Genomic DNA, 22,991 nt, shown 5'->3' with positions numbered 1-22,991 from the left:
GCGGCGGGGGGAGGGGGCGGGCGGCGAGGAGCGCGGCGCGGCGGGGCGGGTGCCTGTGTGTGGTCCTGTTTTTTGGACAGCTTTCAACTGTGGGGGGGAGCGTTTGTCTCAAGGTAAAAAAAAAAAAAAAAGAGGAAAAAAAAAGAGGGAGAGGACAAAAAAGCCGGCTGCTGAGGCGAGGCGGGGCTTGTCAGGCCGCCGGGAGCAGAGTGGCCGCGGGCAGTGCCCGGGCTGTGGGGCGCCGTCCTCCGGGCGCAGCCCGGCGGGGCGGGCGTAGCAAGGCAGGCTTGGTAAAGGAGAGGAGCGGTACCGCGGCGCCGGGGCTTCGCGGGCTGCCTTTCGAAACAGACACCCTGCACCCCGGACACAAACACCTGGGGTGTGAGGTGGGCAGAGCCGTGTCAGCAGCGCCCCCTTCGCAGGCCCCGCGTGTCCCTCGGGGCGTCGGGCAGCCAGCCCGGGCGAGTCACCCTGCCCCGAGAGGCACGGCTGCCGGGTTTGTGGTGCTTCTTGTGTTTGGGGGTTTGTTTGGTGTTTGGTTGTTTTTTTCTTTCGTGTTCTTTTTGTGTGTTGGTTTTTGTTTTTTTTTTTTCCTTTTTGTGTGAGTTTTTGTTTTGGCTGTGGGGTCTTGGTTTAGTATTTACTTAGCATCACATTCCCTTGCTAGCTGGGTTGATGTGAAAATAGAGTTCCTTGACTGCAGCAGTTACTCGGGTTTTATGTCAAAGTCACTTGCAGCAGATTTGGCTTATAAAAGTTAATATGGAGAGCTGCATAAATAATCATTCCTAAATAGCTCTCTGTATGTGCGCCTGTGGAAAACCCAGTGCTAAGTGCAAACAAAGCTAGCGGCTGTTATTGAAGGTGGTCTGGCTTGCCCCTTGGATGAATTGGAGCATATTCCAGATTCCATCCTTGCAGATGACAGCCATATTTGGGGTCAGGATGAGGTTCCTGGGTCATTTAGTGAGTATTGATTTTTCTGTTTTGGAAAATAAAGTGTTACCAGCTAAACTTGTTTTGGTACATGTAGCCCAGGAACCCAAAATAGGATGAGATTTTCTGGCAATAGCACTTAGAGCAGGCAGGTTCCCATCTGTAGGAAGAGATGAGCATTCAGAATCTCTATTGATCACTAGGTCCTGTGCACCTTAAATACTGATGCAAAGTATTATGAATATTATGAACATATTTTTTTTTAAGTCCTTGTTAGTTTGTTGTGGCAAAGTTTGTTTTGTCAATTTTTGCACAAGTGTTTTGTCTTTTCTGAGTTTGGTGTGTAATATGTGAATGCAGTTCCATCCAACACCATTCCCTGAGGTTTATTATTCTAATATTACTGGGGTTCACTTACTTGATAGGGTGATCCCATCCCATAAATGCCACCTGTGTTCTGTAACTGTGTAATACCAAGAAAGTACTTGCTGACAATGCCTATATGACTGGCCTTGCAGTAAAAATGCAGTTCTCCAGGAAAAAAAAAAAATGATTTGCAAAATAGCTGCTTAATTCAATTGCTGCACTGACCTCGTGTCATTATTGCTTCTTGGAGAAAGGAAGAGGGAAAGTCCCTGGTAGAAAATCTAGTTGAAATTGATCTCTGAGGTTTTTATGGCCAAGATGAATTCATAATGCAGTTGATTGTACAGAGTTAACCTAGGTAATTTCACATTTGTTGAGTTTTGTTTTCAGGTCACAGTGGGTGTAAAGTAATGTATTAAAACTCTGCATTTAGAAACCCTCACATTTGCAGATTGCAAAGAAAGGCTGACTGATTAAGATGAAATAAAATATTCTGGATTTAATTTAAATTAACTTCCAGTCTTCCTATTCTAGTGCTATGTGACTCTCTACACAAAAGGACTTGCTGAAATGTGCTTTCCTGGTAGAGACTCTATAAATGTTCCAGTCATTAACTAGGGTGTTATACATCTAACAAATAGCAATCCCGTATTTCTGTTGCAAAACTACAGAGGGAAGTGCAGAGTGGGAACCTGAGATGGAACAGGTGTAGGAAGAGATAGTATGAAAAATGGGGTTCTTCCTATGCAGAAATGGAAAGCAGTGACCAAACTAATTTCTCTGCACTTGTATGCCACTGGTCCTAACAGCTTTAAAGTACACTCTATGGAGGTCATTGTACTAACTGACCCTTTAGAACAAGGTTTCTTTTAGGAGAAGCAGTGACTGAATTGCCCTGTTTATTAAAATAGCTGTCTTTTTTTTGCCTTTACCTTTTGTCTACTGAGAGTTTGAATGAACTGAGCAATGTTGGCCAAAGATGGTAAATTACTTGAAATATGTTATAAGTAACAGTTTTGATTTGCTGCTGAGGCTTTTTACAGTTATTACTGCTGAATAAATTGGCAGTATTTATATAAAGAGACTGATTTTGTATATTGTATTTCTGAATACCATGGAGCATGGAACATAATACAGCACTAAAGTTTGCTGTAAGTAAGCGGTTGCTTTAAAACGGTAACACGATTAATTAAAAATAGTGAAGCGAAGTTTGAATGAGTTTTAAGACCATGTACATTCCAAGATAAATGATTAGTAGTCTGGGTCTGAAGCTATTATGCATGAAATATTTATATAAGAAGTTTAGAAACCCACCTCGTAGGCAAACTTTCAAAGAGAGAAAAAGAAAAACAGATCTCCAAAACATCATTCTTTCATTTTTCCTATAGTAGTCGTTCTCCTTCAGAATTTGTGCCAACACTCTTGGCATTCTCTAAGCCTCCTGATACCAAAGTGGCTTTCCTCTCAGCTTGTTTCTTGGCACTGAGTGTTGTAGAGTAGCATTTTTTATTTTTTTTTTTAAACCCGCAGTCCTCCTCTGGCTGCTCATCAGAGCATTTCAGTGTCCCCTCCCCATGGTATGCTCTCAGTCTGTGCTCCTGTCTCATAGTTGGGCTTTCTGGCATTGTTGTTTGGGTCACATACCTGTTTGGGTCAGATATCTGTTTCCCCTGAGCCCATCAGCAGGTCTGTCATCCCAGTGTGCATACCTTGCTACTGGAGGATGCTTGTGTTAATTTCTTGGGCAAACAAATTCTGGACTGGCATTTTAATGGTAGTTCTGTTGTCCATGCCCATTCAGCTTTAGTTGAACTGCTATATGTGGGTGTCCATGCATACTGGAGTTGTGGAGACTGTTTAGCATCTTTATACATCATAAGCCCTTGAGAGAACAAAAAGGGCTTTGCATTGATTTCCTTTGTGACTGAATTTTGTTGGACACAGATGTGCTTTTAGAAACATCCATTCATAACTAGAAAGTACTCTGCATGGAAAAGAAATCATGCCTATAACTGCTTATGTTTTTTGCTACCACTCTAATAGGCACCCTAAGACCCTGTGTGTGAACAGTAGTCATACATGTAAATTCACAGCCTCTGCTTCTGAAAGAAGGTAGTTTTTGGCTCCGGAGAAGGTTCTGTTAAGCAGAGCTTGAAATTTGGCTACTGCAGTGCCTTGAGTGGCATTAATTGGAGCAGCTTATATGGGGAGATATGGTCTAGTCTTACTTCTTGATAATTCTTTTAATGTTACTATTGTCTTTGGATTTTTTTTCCCCCCTCACTTTCTTAATTACTTTTTCTTCTTTGAGAGATTGAAGATCATGGTGTTCTTTCCTTCCTTTCTTGCAGTTTTTGAACTAGCTGTAGATCAGTTGAAACCTCCCTCCTGGCCTTCGTTAGCTCTCTTCACAGAGCTAACCAAGTTCTAACATGCGGAGTTCCTTCTTTATGCTAGTTTGAAGGAACAGGGTGGGTGATACAGGTAGGGATACGACATCCTGTAGGGAAAACAAAAGTGCCTCAGTGGCCACATAGTTCAGCTTTGGTACTTGGAACAGTGAGTGTGTTCTAACTGTAAGTGAATTAGGACACAGTTCATATGGCATGAACAGTTTTAAAGTTTTAAAGATTTGAGCTATGTGTAGTATTGTTTCCTTTCATTCTAAAGGGGCAAAAATCAAGTTACTGTTGGTATTTATGGCTGACCCATCTTAAAATATGTCAGTCTACCCATGCAATATAAGGATGAGGTGAAAATGAGGAAAGTGTGTGAGTGATGCAGGAACCAGTGTTATTTCCATAGATTCTTGGTTTGCTTAACCCAGCAAGATCAAATGCAGGTGGAGAGGAAAGTTATTCTTAACTTCTGCCTAAGGCATCTGTTAACTTTACAGTAGTATTCTTTGGAGAAACAAAATAGTAAAGGAACAGATCTTTGGGAATTGGTGACAAATCTATGTGAGGGGCTTGGAGTAACATGTTTGGTTTGAATATGGTTAGCAGGAGTTGACTCAGTTGGGTATAATTCAGTTCTCCCACAAACGTACAGATTTTTGCACAGCAGTGGAGTAGAACTGGTTTAGATATCCTTGTACCTGCATCACCTCATCAACACAGAATAGATGGCAGAAGAGCAGAAGTTACTCTGCTGGTGAATCTGAGGTGGTGTGTTTATTGGCTGCATGACACTCTGGGGGCTGATTTCTGATCTCATCACCAAATCCATTAGTTTCATATGGATCAGGTGACATAAGAGTTTACATATCTCTGAATACTGTCTTGTACTGTGTTGTATCCCTCAGTGTGTATTAAAAGTTTGTGGAAAGGTGTTTATCTGGAAAATTTACAAACCCACCAGTGTGCTCTTTTTCATGTTTACTGGTCGAAATGGAAGAGTATTCTGTACTTGTTTCTGTTTTGAAAAGAAAACCCATGAAATTCTAATATTTAAGCTTTACATGATGTGTGTGGATAAAAACATCAGCATTGTGGGTGTTATGTTGCTGTGAAGTTGAACTCCCTCTCTTTTCATATATTGAAAGTTATTAAGAAAAGGTGTCTAAAGGTTTTAGTTATATGGATGCTTGATGGTTATCTTTCAAGTGCCTGCTGTTACATCCAAAGTCACTGGATGTCTCTGTTAAGTACCATCTTGACAGGTGTCCATATCAACAGCTCAGAGTTGGTGTTCCTTGCTGAAAAACTCTTACATAAAAAAGAACAACAAACAGCTTCAGTGTTTAAAACTTCTCTTTCATCTGTAAGCATTTTAATGAAGGTATTATTGCATGTGACCATTCTTTGGTCATTGAGAACGTAAAGGGTGAAATCCTGAACTTGCTGAATGTAGTGGAAGAATCTGGAATGGTTTTAGTGTAGCCTGGCTTTTACCCCCATATAAAGCCACAGCAGGCTAACAGCATGCCTCTGCTCTACCTCTTCTGGGAAGGGCAGGAGGAGGATCTCCTCCTGTAGAACTGGCACCTCTTAAGCTGTAATTGCATGGTTGCACAGTTCCTTCTGCCTTTCAGACTTTGGAGGCATTTGATGTCCCCAAGGCTGCAGAAAATTAATCTTCATTATTATTTCCAAACTTAGCACACTGTCACCAGTGTCCGTGCCAGAATGTGCCCTTACAGATCCTTGTTTGGAAGGGTCTGTTTCCTTCTCTGCTGAAATATGTATTTGAACAGGGTAGTGCCTTGGCTGTACCATTCTCCTCTTCTGAACTTTGAGTGTCATCTTGCACTCTGGGGACTTTGCTGTTTGTGAAGAGAGTGTGAAGGCATTTCTGTAGTTCTGGAGAGCCTAGAGATTTCAGTCCAGAAATCCTGGAGTGAAATAGAACAGTTGAAAGCAGCATTGCTTTATTGTTGTTCCCCATGCCATTGCTGCTGAGGAGGAAAAGGGGAATGTAGGTAAGTAGAAGAGCTAGCTCAGCCCTAGGGCTGGCTGCTGCTGGAGTTGTGGTACTATGTGGAGGTGGTGGTGAGTGGTTTTGAGGTCTACTACCAGCTCCTGTTACCTGCTAAGTGGACTTTTTTTCTTTTCTTGTTGTTGTTAAGAGACTAGGCCTTCATTTCTCATTATTCCTTAGCAGATGTTGGGTTCAGACAAGAATGAACTCTAATAGCCATGAGTACTCAAACTCGCTTTCAACGGAGAATGCATTAAGGAAAACTTGAGCTCCTCACCGTGACTCCATCCATTTTCATGATTTATTTTTTCCATGGGAAGAGATGGCCCTAGCCCTGTTAGTATTTGTGGTGGTTCCCCAGAAAGTAGTAATACCACATAGCATATGCATGTAATTCTTGACCACTCAACAAATTTAAAGGCTACTACATGCAAGTGCATGTTTCAGTTACACATAACTGTTAGTAGGCTCCAAAATATGACAGCTTCCAGATGTATGAACTGACTGATCCCTTCGTTTAGATTATGCACCACAGCTGATTCCTAGATTAGTGCTGGCTGGACAAAGCTATGGAAGATTTGTCTGGTTTCCACAATGTCATGTTTATATTTCATTTGGATTTTTCCTTCAAAGCTGACCTCCCTATGACCTATTGGAACTGTGTCCACTAGGATGCTGGTTTTAATGTGTCTGCAACTGCTTTCATTTTGGTGTCTAATGGAACATGTTCTCATTTCGATGCTCATGGCCTTTTATGCACAATCCTTTTAACATTGAATCACACACTTCAGCCTATGAACAGTCAGGTAAAACTGTGCTTGTAAAGCTTTCTGCCCCACAGGTAGCTTTTAAAGAGTATTTTGATTGGTCAAAACAGCGTTTTGGTTATAGACCTTGTGGGGCTGTTCCTCGTCAGGCATTTTCTCCTGTATATAAAGTTCAGTCTTCCAGCCTTTGCACAGTGTTTTTTCTGTCTACAGATGATGGTGTGGATATATACATGTTTCTAGCTGCTCTTTTTTGGAGCTCAGCAGGAGCTGGAGTGCAGAATTTTACCAAGAAGTTCATTCTTCATTTTGTCTACTGTAAAGTTACATGTGTTAATAATTCTTATTTATCTTCAGTATGCCTTGGTTATTTTCATTTCTCTAATCTCTCCTGCCTTTTATTATGCAGGAGGTCTTTTGCCATTTGTGTTTGTTACCTGGGGAAACTTGAAGATATGAGTAAAACTCCTTAAGGGCTAAGTGACAGTTCTAGAATAGGAAGAGTAGTCCCCTGTCAAAGTTCAGAAAGATAAAGATACACAACTTTCAGTATTACTTACAGAAACTCAATGGTTTTTTTTACTATTGATGATTCACTGGGGCAACAGATTCCCAAGATGGTACCTCATAACACAAAATTCATTGCTTTGGAGTATGATTTGTGCACTGGAAATACATGCTATCTTATAATGGCCACTTTATTTTTGTGCTCATAAATCAAGGAAAACAGGAAAATGGTTTGCTCCTGTTTTGCATGATCTCTGCTATTTTATTGTCTATTTACAGTGTCCTAAATATGACCAATGAATACAGGGTACAGTAAGCTATGCTCATTCTTGCTATTAGCTGAGTGACTTTGGGAGTAATATTTCATTGTACATTGCACTAGAAATAGTTTGAGTGGAGGTGAAAGGAGTAACTTTGAATTCAGAATTTAAAAATAAAATTTATTTTTCTTAATTCTTCTTTTCTGTGTAAAATCAGTTTAATGTCTGTAAATACAATTTACTTGTTACTGCTTTTTCTCTGTTATTTTCATTCTGTATTACCTCAGTTGCTATAAACATCCTGAATTTGGCAGAAGTAGTAGTTTCACGAGGTAAAAAGCCCTGTATGGAAACTGCTGACCATATAGATGTTTTGATGTATGGAGAATTTTAATTTTTGTTTTTAGAATTAATGTCTTGGCTTTGACTTCTGCTTGATTTTGGAGCTTGAGCAAAATATATAAGAGGTAAGGGAATGAGCAGAACCATAACCTGACTCTTCTGTAAAGGTGCTGCTCCTTTAGAGAATTGTACTGAACTTAATACCAGCTTTGAATATACAAGTAATCATTGTGTATTTGAAACATCTGTATTTGGCTCATGTGCAAGCAAAAAAGAAAAAGCTGATATTTTCAAGGCACGTGTGCTGTGTTGTACACCCGTATACCTGAGGCTGGAACTGAGCCCTTAAACTGTAATACAGTCTTCATTTACTAACACTGAGATAAAAGAAACAGCCTTCTCTCGTTTACCAGTCTGGTGCATTTCTGCTTTTCAGTCAGTAACCAAAAGCTAAGTGCAACAAGCTAGAAATGAGCACTGTTAAGTCAAGTTGTATGATTCCCCCCTCCCCCCCACCCGCCTTAAATCATTGCTTAAGGGCTTCTGGCCCCTAGCTCAGGAATCCTGCCCAAAAATGCCAGATGTATTACACAGTCAAGTATTGCAATGTAAATAGTGTTCTATGCCATGAGAGCAGGGTGGTCCATCTCCCAGTTAAAAAAAAAAAAAAAAAAAAAAGGAAAAGGGAAAAATCCACACAATCTGAAAAAAGCACAGTAGTTGTAGTGTTATTTGTGTTTTTGGCTGCACAACCAGTATTTTGGAGCTGAAAAAACACAGATAAATTAGTGCTTTGGACTAGCAAATAATAATAACTGAAACTGAGATTCTAGAAAGCAAGATGTGTCTTGGCTGAAGCTGCTTAGTTTAGTCAAACAGGCATCTAAGAAGTAAAATATTAAAGGCCATTGCTGACAGGCAGAACCTGTTACTTTACCTTTATGTGAACGGCAGTCTCCTGCGCATGGAAGCAAGAGTGGACAAAGGGTGAGGAGTAGGGAACGCAGAGGCATTGCGTTTTTCTCGATCTCGTGCTGTGTAATAAAAAGACTGGATGTGTTACTGCACCTTCTGAGTAGAAACATTGCTGAGCTGTTCTTGTTTTTAATTAAATACCCTTTGCTGTATATTAACAATGACTTACCTTCAGTGTGCTTATCTTCTTCAGATGCAGTAGTGGATATAGGAGTTTTATTTGCACATTTTTCCATTTTGTGTATGAACATGTCATTTCATAACATTTAAAACTGGTTGAAATGAGATTCCACAAATCTGACCTGAAAGGAAATCGCCAAGGGTGATGCAGTAATCAGATTTACGTTTGGGTTATCTGACAAATCTGTGAATTGCCATAGCTTCCTTGGGTGTGTGCAGAGGGGAAAAGGGTTATAGGAACTTATTTGTATGTGATAAACTGTATTTAAATAGCTACAGGAATGTAATCCCAGTGCAGATCTTGGTGTAATCTCCTGAGTGAGATACCCAGAAGAAAAATAAGATTTAGGAACTCATTGAAACCTCTCCCTTCCTGCTGACACTACTATAAAATAATAAAAAAAAAAAAAATACCCCAATCCCTTACAACTGTTAAGTTCTTCTTCATAAATTACCTTTTTTCTAGTGGTAAAAGAAGTATTAGATACTGAAAGAATATAGCATCTTGCACCCGTTTTCCTGATATTTCCTGTGAATTTGTCTTATTTGCATCTCACCGTGGGCCTGATTCTGACGTCATTTACACCAGTCTTACTCTACTGACTTCACAAGGGGTTCGCTATACTCAGAAAAAAAGCCCTTGCTGTTAGGATGCTGATGCTAAGTGGTAGATAATAGAAAATATTATATTCTAGTGCAAATTATTAAGATAAAGAAACAAAACTCAAACATGTTTAGTATGACTTCCAACTGTAGATAAAAGCTAGCACCTTGAGAGAATTGTGATCAGGCGTAAACATCTATTAACTGCTCTTTCGAGAGATTTGGGGAAATAGGATGACCTTTTTTTATTCCTTTTTTTAATCTTTTTTTTTTCCTCTCTTCCCCCCCTCTTTTTTTTTTTTTTTTTTTTTTTAAATAGGCTACAGTTTCACATGGCTTGCAAAAGAAATCTTTCTCCCTTTTTGTTTCCCACACCAATTGATTTATCATTTTGCTTGCAAGCAGACTTAGAATGTTAGGGCAGGAACACACTCACTTTTTTCTCGTAACTTTTTTGTTGCAGACCGAAACCAGTTGACTTGAATAAATTTTTCTGTGGTCTGAATGAAGCCAGCAACGTGGAAAAATCTTGCCATTCAAAGCCGTCTGAATGTACATTTCAGCCACACAGTAAGCTGTATTGGTAGGCAGTGGACTGCTAAATACAACCATTTTTCGCAGCAGAGAGTTAGACAGGTGATTAGCATAATTAGCACAGAGTAGGCTATACATATGGTAATGTTAAGTGTGTAAATGCCAGCTGCGGTGTAAAATTTATGTCAGGGGTCGACAGGGCTGTGCGAAAGTATTGTGTTACAGCTGCAGGTCAAAGCCTCCATTGCTTTACCCCCTTTTCTCTTGTTGGTGAATGCGCTAAACAGAAGAGAAAGACGGACAGAAATATAACAGATAAGGCTTTGATTGAACAGCCTGGTTCTGTGCAAGAGGGACTACTCTAGGAAAAAAAAAAAAACCACAAAACAAAAAAACCCCACACACTGAAAAACAAAAAACTACACACACACTTGCAAAACAAATGTCTCCCTCTTTCACTATAGATTTTATTTTGCATCATGCCGTCTACAAAAGTGTTGCTGTCTTTGAGTGATGTCATTACGATGGGATGAGGGGAATCTTGAGGGGGGGGGGGGGGGTGAAGTTGGTAATTATGCTTTAAGGAGAAAAAAACAAACAAAAACCTAAATTCACCTTCTCCTTTCTCCATTCCAACCCACCTCTGTTTTTTTTTAATGTCTCTGTTACTACACTTAGGGGGCTAGGAATTAAATAGTCCTGAAGGTGATAGCATTATATGTAATAAAATCTCAACAGTGCAACAATCTTTGAGCTGCATGACTGGTTTTCGACTAAGTGCCAAAAGTTCCTCTGTGGTTTTGTGTGTGGGTTGCTGCGCTTATTCCCCAGGTTCCTCCCACCTCCTAAACCACTACATTCTTTATAAATTAAAAATGACTAATACAGGTTTCTTGTTTTAAAGGAGCACAGCGTTGAAGGGTACACATCTTCTTAAACAGCTGATGAGGAAATCTGTAAATCTCTTCGTTGCCGTAAACTGTTCATTCACATATTTCACTTGCAATTTTTTTTGCCCCTTTTGTATTTTTTGTACTCGGCTATAAGGAGTGGTGGTGTTGACAGAGTATAGTTCACACCACACTGACCTTGCGATGAAACTTCCTCACAGCCGCAGGGGGTCCTTATGAATCGGCCCCTAATCCAGCTAATCCCGCTCGCAACAAAATCATGAAAGTGGCTCCCAGCGATGTGTGTTTCCCTGCACAGATACGGCGGGAAGGCGCGGCGTTGGGAAGGAAGGCGCGGCGGCGTGCCGTGCCGTGCCGTTCCGTTCCGCCGGCCCGGGGCCGCCATTGTGCGGGCCCCCGGGGGGAGCAGCGGTGAAGGGGCTGGGAAGGGGTTCCCGGTGCGCCGGGTGCTCCGATGGGAGCGTGGCGCGGCCCCGGTTGGCGGCAGGGCCCGGGAAAGCCGCCCCTGTGCCGCCGTGTCCGCTGCGGTAGGGGCGTGTCTCTGCCGGCCCCGGAGCTGCTGGTAATAGCCCGTTCAAAAGGAGAACGGACCGTTGTTGCAGCCTGGTGAGCTTGGTGGTGAAGTGAAATTACCTGCATGACCAGAATAGCCAAAAGTAGAAAATAAAGGTTGTGTTGTGGGGTGTGTTTGGTCATTTGTTCAACTTTCTTTCCCAGCCCTTTCTGCTTCAGAATAAACTTGGCCATATGGTCACGCTCTCAGAGTATCTGACGGGAATCTCTGATTGCATCCTGCACAAAATGAAATGTGCTCTTTACTGCTCAGTGTGAATAGCAAGCAAACTATGAAAAATGGGCCTCCTGACAGATGCAACACTGTCTTGGGAGCTGGTGGCCAGTAAGAAATATCGAGGTGGGGGGAGCTGTGACAGGCAGCAGGTTCGGTGCTGGGGGGAGTGCTGACCTGACCTGATTGTGTCCGACAGTGAGAGCAGTTCTGCTTCACTGCAAAGCCATTCAGAAGGAAGCTGCTTAGGCAACAACAGATGGTACAGCAAGCAGCTGGTAGGGAATACTTGAAAGAAACTGTACTCTTTCATAACATGTTCATTCCTTTAATTTTTCTATATGTTAGTTTTGCCATCTCCTAAAAGCAATATTTAGGAAGCGGTATGCTCTAAAAGGTTGTGGATTAAGAGTTTTTTCATTACTACTTGCTGCTCCTTTGAAAAAAATTGCATTGAAATTTTGTGATACTCCATGTACAGCTGAAACTTGTGCTATCCCAGGAGTACAGATGAAAAGACTTAAAAATGCTGCTTTTAACCACACAGGAAAACAATTACATATTTGAGGAAAGGGCACCGAGAGGTTAAATGAAAAGTTGGGCCTAGAGGAAAGCTGACTGCTGTGGAACAACACAGCAAATTGTTTTCAACATATTACCCAGCAGAAGCTCTTATTCAAGTTAAAGTAACTTAAAACAATTACATTCAGCTGTTTAGAAATCCTTAGGTTTAGACCTTGACGCTCCTTACATGCCCTTCGCAGCAGAACTGGAAACTTAGTCACTTGCATGTACAATTGAGGATTTTGGCCTGTTACGAACTGTGCTCAAATGTTTTTTTAAATTATAGAAAAATTATTCAGCTTTGCCTCTCAGTGGGTGTAAACTGTTACATGACCATAAATGTTGGAGAGTAGCAAAAGTCTGTATTAGCTGCCTATCCTCACTGTAGGCCATCCCTCTCATTTCTAGGAAAAAGCAGTCTAGAGGGGTCTATTCCTTTGCTGCTTTGGCCAGAAAACTCAATAGTTGGGCATCTCCACCAGGAGCTGTGACTTAGCTCTGTCCTGAAGGAACCAGGTCTTCGGAAGGAAGGATAGTTTGCTCTCCATGCCCATTCATTCCTCAGCCTCTTTGTTGGGATAGTCAACAAGAATGCCAGTTGTGATGGTGGTTTTCTGTAAAATATGAACACCTGCCCACTAGGAAGTGGACTGAGACCACGAGCTCATTTCACGTAAGCTAGCAAACAGCTGTCAGAGGGTAAACAACTTGTGGTCACTATTGTTCCTGACTGGATTAGATCCAGTGACCCAGAGGTGAACAGCTCGTATCCTGTTACCAAGAACATGTGTCGCAGCTCGGTAAGGAGCTACTGTGGTTCTGTGATACTGCGTTTTGTGTTTAATTGGAAACTTTGATATGCAGGTACCAGTTCTGTGTATTACTATACATTTCAAAGCTGCTTGTGTGAGGTTTTTTATTTCAGTTTGTAGCATTCAGGGTTTTTTAAACTTTTTTTTTTTAACTGCAGATTTCCAGTTTCTCAAACCAAAGGGCCACCAAGCAAGAAACGCATCAAAAAATGTTTAATATTTTAGCAATCTGTCTGTTTTACCCAATCAGAAATAATATTTTTCTGCCGTTGGGCAATACAGATGCCTATGTGTAAAATCAGCTTTTATTTGATTTTTCGAGAGAAAAGGTTTCAGCTCTTAAAATTGCGGGGAAGGTTTCCTTCTACAAGCAGAGACAGCTGTTGTTGGGCTTTCTTCCTGAGTATGCAGACAGCTTTGTGCCCTTGTCACAGCTCTAAACTTTGTCAAACTGTGACAGAATGAAAAGTCATCTTTGATGTGTGTTTTTGTTTTTGCTATTCATAATCATGTCAGCATTATTGAAATCTGTAACAGGAACACTGGAGTCATCCCCAGCATGAGTGAGGAGTAACTTGACTCATATCATACGATCGCTTGGGAGATAAAAACAACCTTTTGAAGTGTGGCTTTTGGTTGTTTTGTGTTTTGATTTGGTTTGGGGTTTTTTTGCATGTGTAGGCTACAGTCTTTTATATTTGCTTTTTATTTCTCTTTTTTTTTTTTTTTTTAAGCAAAACCAAAGAACTTGGTGTTATCTAATTCCCAATGTGACAGAACTGGTTGAGATGGTCATGTTGCTTCTAGATTTTCCTGGAAGTCAATGGTGCTAAAGAAAGATTGAAGTCAGTTGATTCATCACATTTGGATGTGGTGATATTCTGGACAGACAGTGTCCTTTTGTTGGACATTATAATGGGGAGAAGAAGAAGTGTAGAGTGTCCACTGGGTGTTGGAGGAAGGGAGGTGGTGGAGTGCAGGCTATCTTAACCTAGGCATGCACAACCCTCGCTGTTCCATGTCAGCTGTACAAACGCAGATATGTGTATTCAGCAGAGTAAATGCCGTGCTAGAAAACCTAGACACAGTGTGGAATTTCTGACTGCCTGCAGTCCAGTGTTGGCATAGATCATGTCTAATTACATGATAAAGGTGATAATTTTTCATTGAGCCGTTGCACAGCCCATTGAATGACCATGTAATCTCTTTAAGACACTGCTTACCGCTGTGTTCTAGCTCTTGTAAGCTCATCATTTCTCAGTGGGTTTTTTTTGGTAACTTAGCTTCAGTCATTCCCTATGAAGTCTTTATTTTGCATAGTTAAATAAATGAGCAGAAAAAAATAATTGCAGGTAGCCAAAACTTTTTTATAATGTAATCCTGATGGGTTTGTGAGAGCTGTCCGGAGCATTGTTAGAATATCAGATACATTAAATACACTATAATGTCTTACAGTCGCTAGTTAATAAATTCAGAGATCAGCCATGTGAGCCAATAGCAGTTCTGACTCTACAAGTAGACAACATTCCAAAAGTTTAAAGAAGTAGACATGCCAACCAGTCCAATCTCTTGTACTGACTAAAGTTAGATTTCAAGGGAAGTGTTTTGCGCTTCCTCCCAGCGAACAATTTTACCCCTGTACTCTGCCAGTCAGGCCTAAAGAGTGCCGTCTTCCCTGCTCTTCTGTCAGGATGCTAACTAATACTGTCTGTGTGCAGGAAAACTATATTCTGTTGCTGACAAAGAGCAGCACAGACAAGCTCAAACATCCAAGAGAACTCCCTAGAGAGCAACAGGAAGCTTTAAATCAAAAAGCCATTATTTTTCTGTGCCCAGTAAGAGGCAGGGTAATCTTCGTATCTGCCAGAGAACTTCAACTCTTCATCTCAGTTTCTTTATAGGAGGTTTTGATCCTGTGTGAGTAGTACTTGGCTGCTGTGTTTGCTGTCCTGAGGTCTGTGCTCCTTCATTAATAAAAATGGCAATTGTCTTTGGTGTCATTAGGTACTAATTTTCAGATATGCAGCAGGTGTAGAAGACTTCAAGTACTGGAGCGCCGTACTGACAGGGAGGCAAAGCTGTAGCTGACTGGCTTATCTGTGTACCAATGAAGTGGACTGAAATTAGTTTCATTTTGTAGTTTTTAAGTAATGTCTGTATCTGCATTTAATGAAGATGCATGTGAGAACAGCCCAAGGAGAGACTATGTGAGGGCGTGGAGTGGAAGGAAGCCCTTAACAGCAGTCAAAACTGAGGGCGATAGGCTGTGTAGGATGCATGGGAGAGACATATGAAGACAAAGACCCTTCCTGGTTCTCATCCCAGCAGGGAGGGAGTGCTGAAGGGAGAGAAGACAAGGTGTCTGCAGCTTTCCCTGGCTCTCACTCAGGATGGAGCGCATCACATAGGCAAGTCCGGGCTGTTCTTGTCTTTCTCTGCATGCTGCTGCTTTTTGAGTCGATTCGTAAAGGTTGGTCTCAGGCAGACACATTGGGATATTGTGCTTATTCTTCATTTTTTATATGGCTACTGAGTCATTAAGGGGTTTTATTTTCTGTTTCTCTTTGGTTCCTGTTGTGGTGGTAACAAATATTGCAAATTGCAGAGGTTGCCTGCTTTTGCTATTGCTCAGGCTGTAATGTAAGCATTGTAAGGGGTATTGGTTGGCATCTTTTGGAGGGGTGAAATTAAAACATGGTTTGTGTGAGGTGTCCATGGCTATTAGAGGTACAGTTGTATTGATTCGAGTTGTCATTGTCAAAAGGTTGGTCTAGATTCCTCTAATGCTACACAGGTAAAGTCCTGGAAACATGTAAAAGATGATGTTGCTCAAACACAGCAGAAGTATGTCTGCCCACCTGTTGCCTGTAAGGCCCATAGTCTTCAGAAGGGAGATTCTCTAGAAAAATTTGCTCCATTCACACACATCAGGCTTGTCACAGGAGAACTTAGGCTCCAAAACCAGTAAGTATTTCTGGAAATCTTAGCTTTGGTTTCTCAAAGTCTGTCCTCCACATTGTTAGGCAAACATTTTTATTTAAAGTGTTGGACTCTGAGGAATGTTCTCTTTTAAGAGAGAGCTTGCTCTCTACTAGGCTCCTTGTTTCACAGTTGTGCACAAGGTAGCTATTGAATGGTTAACAGAGGTAGTGTTCATGTCTGAAAAAAAATAACAAAGCCTCAGGCTATATGATGCAATTCCAGTAACCTGAAATGAAACATTGTAAGATACTCTGAAAAATAAATATTTCATGCCTTTTGAGCAATTGGACAATAAATTAACAGGCAGAGATTTTTGGGTATCACTCACAGCTTGATCTAGGATCAATCTCTTATTGTATGAGAGGTCAAACTTGCTCCTGAGACTACTCAGTGTGGAAGGGGTTGCAGTTCCTGGTCATAGATTCCAGGGTTCTTTATAAGCATGTTAATGTAATGCCATGTAAATTTTGAATGTGAATTGTGAGAAGGGTGTAGGTAAACCTGTAACATTTGCAGTGGAAATGAGCACGAGGTGAGTGATGCAGTAACTTCAGAATTGGTAGTAAGTCAGTGGAAGGAAATCTGTCAGAAATTGTGTCAATAAAAACAAATATGTTTTCACTCTAATATTGTTAGAGAGGTGATCCTTGTGGGTCCCTTCTAACTCAGGACATTCTATGATTCTCTGATTCTCTGGTCACTGTTTTGCAAAGGTACACTAGAGGCAAGTAGTTTTGTTTTTCTGGGTGCTTCTCTTGAGATGCACTGAAGCATTTTAATCTGTGATGACTGAATCACTGGGACTGTGACCCCAGTGCCTGGTAATGGGATCTAGAGCCTTTCACCTATAGGTCACGGGTTCAGGTCTGCCTCAAGTTAAGGATGACTAAAACTTGTTACCACCTGACAGCTGTTCATTGCTCTTGGGGGAGGGAGGCATGGTGGTCCCTACATAGTTCTTAGCAACCCAGTGTCCGTACTGACAATTACTGCTCTCTTTGGGCTGTTCAGAAGGGCAAAGAATTTAGTACCTTGACCAGCTTCTGTTCAGGTTGGTGGGAAAGTTCAGGAGAAGCACCAGTATGTTATCATGGAACAAGAAGCTGACTTGCACAAGGCAGATCTTATGTGTTCTGGCAAAGAGCTAAGAGGGAAGCCTGTGGATATTGCGGAGAGGGGGAGGGGGAAGACACTTTCCTCTTGTGTGGAAAGCACAAGTTTTTAACGAGAATTAATACTCAGCAACAAAGATGCTGTCAGTAAAACTGTCTCATGTTGAACTCTGGCCTTCAGACACATTCTTAAGAATTAGAAACTGTCATATTCCAGTGAGAGATGGTGCCAGGATGCTAGTGTTATTGCTTTGTTGTGTTTTTCTTTTCTTTTTTCAAAAATTTGTTAGCTAAAATGTAGAGATGGCATAGTATCTCATTCTTTGTAGACAGACACCCAGAATCTGATGACGCTGCTGGAACGATAGTGTTCGAACTGCTGCATTTGTTATAACCAGCCATGAGACAATGTACCAATCTGTTATTTAAATCAGTGTTTTGGCTTGTGGGCATTTGTGCCACCAACTCAGCCACCTAGGCACTAATCATAAGGAAGCATGTAATAAAGGACTCAAATGCTGTCAGGTGGCTTTTGATGTACCAGAAAAGGAGAGTGATGTGTGGATTTTGTCACCAAGATATTAAAGTGAAATAGTCTGTCTGTCTTTGATATGGAATAAAATGGGAAGTATTGGTACTGTATGCTGTATACAATTTAAGTCAGTAGCATTTTGAGTGTAAAATGTTGTCACTAAAGACAGGGAAGCAGAGTCTGTAAAGGAAAAACCACAGAACACCAGCATTTCGTTAATTGGTCATATTTTCCATTACAGCGTTTGTCCTGTAGCATGGAAATCCTATGATGACTATAATGCATGTATTTTTTTTTTTTCTTACAAGTGTAAGGAATCGCTTTCTGTAGAGTGTGCGAGTGTTGAGCCTAGTGTTGCGTATCTTTAGCACAGTGAGACCAGGGGCTTCAGGTACATTCAGTGACATGTCTAGTGGTCTCTCTCGTAGGTTTTTGCACCAGCTGCGGATAGTCGGGGGGAGAGGGACGGTGAGAGGTGGATAAAAAGGCAGCAGGAGTGCTTGATCTAAAAAAAGTGCATGTTCAGCTGATAGTGCTGGTTGTGGAGCCTTAAGATCTCTGGGTATCACAGCCTTCAGTGATCTTTGCAAATTTAAACGAAAACATAATGGGTATAAGCCTTTTTTTTTGGCCTTCACTTTTTCTCTTTATTATTTGTGGTGTGTTGAAAGGCCACTGATGTATCTACTTGCTTCTGGTCTATGTTTTTGACATCATGTGTCTTTGGCAGAGTTTTCCTCTGCAATCTACATTTATCAGTTCCTTGTACCTGAGTGTTATGTTGTATAAAGTATCCACATTTGCCTGTGTAGTTATCTTTATGCTATTTAGCTGAAGAAATGTACATAATGGGCCTATCAAATAAATAATTAAATGGTGTAATGCCTTGAGAAGAATGTGGAGCAGACCTGCTGCTGGGTTCTGGAACGTGCACCCGCCGTCTTGGGTGGTTTTGCTATTCCTGTTTTGAATGTTAAAGGGGGAAGAAAATAGCTTCTGTTCTGATTACTGACTTGTGTGATGTGATTTTGATTAGCTAAATCTGCCTTGTTCAGTGAAGTTAATGTGGTTTGACAGGACCTTGATTAGGAAGCAATCATTTCTGTTGATAGTAAACAGTTGGTCACTTTCAGCAGAGATAGGAATGCTGCCCTTTGTCTTGCATGAAGTATGGTTTGTTGGTTCAAGTCCTGGTTAAATTCAAAAGGAAAGTGTGGGTGGGGTGGGAGAGAATATAGTACCAGGAGCAGAAGTTTATGGTAGACTCCACAGTCCTCATAAAATTGGGGCTTTATTGTCTTGGCTGGCATTGAGACACAAAAGAGGGAGAGAGACATTTTGTCTTTGGAAGCACTTGCAGTGTAAAGGACTGCAAAAGAAAGCTCTGGTTCCAAGACATACGGATTACGATAACTCTGCTCCCTTACCCACCGCCACCCCATATTCCAGTAAGATGAAGTAAAATTTGTTAGTGTATCATAGGCTACTTCTTGATGGAGGAAGTGAGCATCAATGTGAGCCTGATGGGTGAAAGTATTTTTAGGGTTTAATTCTTGATAAAAATTAACAATAGCTTTTTATTTTTTACTATGCAATGCTGTCTCAATGATCTTATGTTCTCTCCCTGTAGTAAGAGAGATATTAAGTCATAAACAGACTCTAGATAAGGAAGTCATACTTGGATTTTTATATTTTTCTTACTGTGAGCTAGTTGCTGTTACTTGGTGTGAAGAAGGTAACGCCACATGTGACAGGCTGAAAAAAATTAGTGTATTGTTGAAACACTTCTTCGAAGAATTCTTGAACTAGAAATAAAGTAGTGCTTCATGCCAGAATGACTGTATGGTTTAATTGTTAAGGATCTCATTCTGACAGCTTTATCCACACGGGGGCCCAACTTCTTGCCTGGTGGTCCTTCTAGCCCAGGAGGGTTACGAATGGGTTGAGGACCCAAGTGATTGGAAAAATATATTCCTGTCCAGGCTTGGGAATGTCATCTTCCACACTGCCAGCTGGTTACACATCAGTCTTCCCTTATTCGGCCTAGGAGCAGATAGATGCACATGCCTAATTTCTGTTCACACTGTTGCAGAACTAAACTTTGGCAGTAATTCAGATCACCAGTGCCAAGCTGACTAGGACTGAAAAAAAAGTAACAAATTATACCAGGTTTGTAGCTTGGGCTTAGCAGAGCAATATAGGTAATAAATTGTGAAGGTTGGAAACAACATGTTGGTGGTATTCTTGTCCTCCTCATCTGGATGTGGTCTTGATTCAGGATTCAGCTAATGGGCTGAATTAATTGACCCTACTTCCCACATGCATTTTCTAGAGGGACTAAAAGGGAGGTTATATAAAATATATGAACTCTAGATTAGTGCTTTTTTGTGGGAGGGAAGATAATTTTCCATTCTTATGTAATATTTTCTAGCAAGGCAAATTGAGTATGGCTCCCTCTAGAGCCTGTCGACTTTGCAGTCTCCCTCTGCCTTTCTCACGGGGGTTTAAAAACAGGTGGTGATTATGAACGATCTGAATCACAACATGTTATGCAGTTACTGGATGCGCTGGGATAAATTAGCTGTAGACAGTCCTTTCTGCTACACTCAAAACTGCATCTCTTTATATGAACTTGTTCTTTTCTTTTTTTTTTTTTTTTTAATTTAAGGTTGAAAGAAGTACTCATACTCACTGACTCCTTCCCTCCTCCCTTTTTTAACTGAAGAGAAACATTCTCCTTCTGCCTTTGCTAAATTGTTTAGCAGAAAAGTGTAAATTAAAGTCATTTAACTTGAAATGTGCTATTGAAGCAGACTGTTTATACATGTGTAAGAAATTGTAACATAGTATTTGGTCTGGTCTGCAAGGAAAGGCTTTTTCTTTTTTTTTTTTTTTAATTTTTACATATGGGATATTGGTTAAAATAAAGAAAAAACTGTTTGAGGCTCCAGTTTATGCATCGATGTTTTAGTGCAGTAGAGGCAATGTTGTTTTGATGAGGAATATGTTTTTTACTGCGGTGTTATTAAAATAAAGTTATTAGTTCGAGAGTTAAATTGTAATCAGTTTGGGACAGAATAGTCCATGCACATGGTGAAGTTTTTCTCACTAGGAAGTGCTCATCACGTCAATCCAGAATAAGCAGTTACTGGCTAATACAAGGCTGTTGATATTTATCCATCAGTTGGTGGACGAGTGAGTCGGGAGTTAAATTACACACGGCAGAAGATTGGAGAAGAGGCCATGTTTAACCCCCAGCTCATGATCCAGACTCCACAGGAAGATGGTGCTAATGTACTAACCACAGAAGCACTCCGACAGCATCTTGACTCTGCACTTCAAGCCAGCAGAGTACATGTGTATATGTACAACAGGTAAGGGGAAAAGCAGAAATTTTCCTGTTCATCTGTGACAGCTAAAAAGTGGGTGCATGCTTCCCTCTCTGTATTTTGAAATGGTTAGCACTTCAGAACCTTTCCCTTAGGACTGCGTTTTGATATGAAGGCCACTGTTTTCTGATACTTGACATGGTGGCACGATAGCAGTGACAAGTTGGCTTTTGACAAATAAGATGGATTAAGTGGTGTTGGAAGAGATTTTGAGTGCACCCTGATGAGCAGTGCTATAGTATCCCAGCATTTGTCTTGGTACATCAGCGATGTCTGTGCTCTTAAACATAGGATCTTAGGGATGGGATTCCTAATGCTGCAAATCCTTCCATATTAGAGTTGAATTCACTTGCTGACACCATCATGAGGTACATAATGACTGAACATTGGCACGAGTCACTATCCTTCCAATAGTTTGGATGTAAAGGGAAATGCAGGTGTGAGAAATGGCGGTGTGTGGAATAACAAACATAACAGAGATGGCCTTCAGAGTGGCTGTGTGCAGTACTGAAGGTTGGGAGTTGTGTCTTATCCAACAAAAAAATAACAAAGGTGCATCTTAAGAAGATACCAGTTTTGGGCTAGTGAGACGTCTCTCTGAAAACTGCCTTCTCCAGGGTTACTGCTTACAGGATGATGTGCCACGGGGTGCTGCCTGCAAGGTGCGACGCACCAAGGCTCCAGTTATCATTTGCCCAGCTCCTGCCTTGTCTAAGGCATTAGAAGCCATGGCAGCAGAGGTTGTAACATAGCTGAAAAAGGAAGGCAGGATTCCTAATGGTTTCTTTACTCCTGTGTGTCTGGGTCAGCTGGGAATATTCTAATCCTCTGAACTGGAGCTGGCTTCTCCCTCACTTGTGTCTCCGAGTGACATGTTAAGTCGCAAGTGGTCCCATTTATACAAAAATGTATTTCTATCCCTTAAACCTGTTGACTAGCCTGTTCATCCAAAAGGGGCTCCATTACTTTTAATGAATTTTACAGAGAAAATGAGAGTAACTGAAACAATTGTCTAGTCTGTAACTACAAAAAGAAAGGCCTTTGCTTTTTTTGAGTATATCTATGCTAAATAATATTTGCCTTTCTCAATTATTTGCTGTTTGAGGCTAATACGTGTCTATGAATTGCAATTTTTATAGGTGTGTTACATTTTAGAAATAGCTTTTCAGTATTTGTGAAAGAAAAAAAATGTTCTTTGTATTTCTTACAGACAGTGGAAATTGGAACATTTGTGTTATAAATCAGGAGAGCTCATCACAGAAGCAGGTTACATGGACCAGGTATGGGTAGCAGGCATTTAATTATAAGATTTGTGTATTCTTACAATACAGCTTGTGCAACTTGAATTACATTCTAATGTTACTGTGTTTTTCCCCTTTCTGATTTTGACAGATCATAGAATATCTTTATCCTTGCTTAATTATCACTCCTTTGGACTGCTTCTGGGAGGGAGCAAAGCTACAGTCGGGAACTGCCTACCTATTGTAAGCATGTTTCTATAACTTTTGGGTCTGACTGATTTTAGTTGTGTAACTGTATGATTTTTCATTTGTATTCCTATTGTTTGGTCAGATTCTGGTTTAACAGAAAAATAAAAGATAAAGTGTAGCGTCTTTACTGAAAATATGCATTGATTTTTCTTCATTGAACAAAGATTTTCCTTTTTCTAAGAAGTGATTGTAGGTGTCAGTTTAAATCCCGTGTTATTTTTCCCATTCTGCTAGCATGCAAGATAAAATATAAGTTCTGAATTCAGGCTTTAGGAATTTTATGCCTTTTTTTTTTTTCTTCCTGAAATAAACTTGTTTCTGGTGTTCATTTGGTTTGGTTTTTTGGCTTTTGTTTTGTTTTTCCCATAAAATACAAAAACATTGGCTTGGAATTTTATTCCTAAGAGAAATGCCTTGATTTAAATCTCAAGTCTTCCTAAGGAATAAAGAACAAATCCTTTGCTTGTGAGATCATTAAATAAACCATATAGTATCTTTTATGGGTCGTTTCTCCCAGTTTACA

The 22,991-nt window shown here is 40.6% G+C and overlaps 1 protein-coding gene across 1 annotated transcript in view; it reads left to right on the top strand.

Moving 5' to 3' along the window:
* PTCH1 (patched 1) overlaps positions 1-22,991 on the top strand; it is a 66,231-nt gene that overhangs the window by 2,975 nt on the left and 40,265 nt on the right. The window contains exons 3-5 of the mRNA XM_080362022.1: positions 20,774-20,963; positions 22,189-22,258; positions 22,371-22,462. Of these exons, the coding sequence (XP_080218148.1) occupies positions 20,774-20,963; positions 22,189-22,258; positions 22,371-22,462 (352 nt within the window). The remainder of the gene's footprint in view (positions 1-20,773; positions 20,964-22,188; positions 22,259-22,370; positions 22,463-22,991) is intronic.

This window comes from Nesoenas mayeri (assembly GCF_963082525.1).
Source record: "Nesoenas mayeri genome assembly, chromosome: Z".
Lineage (NCBI taxonomy): Eukaryota > Metazoa > Chordata > Aves > Columbiformes > Columbidae > Nesoenas > Nesoenas mayeri.
This window is presented reverse-complemented; position numbering and strand designations above follow the sequence as displayed.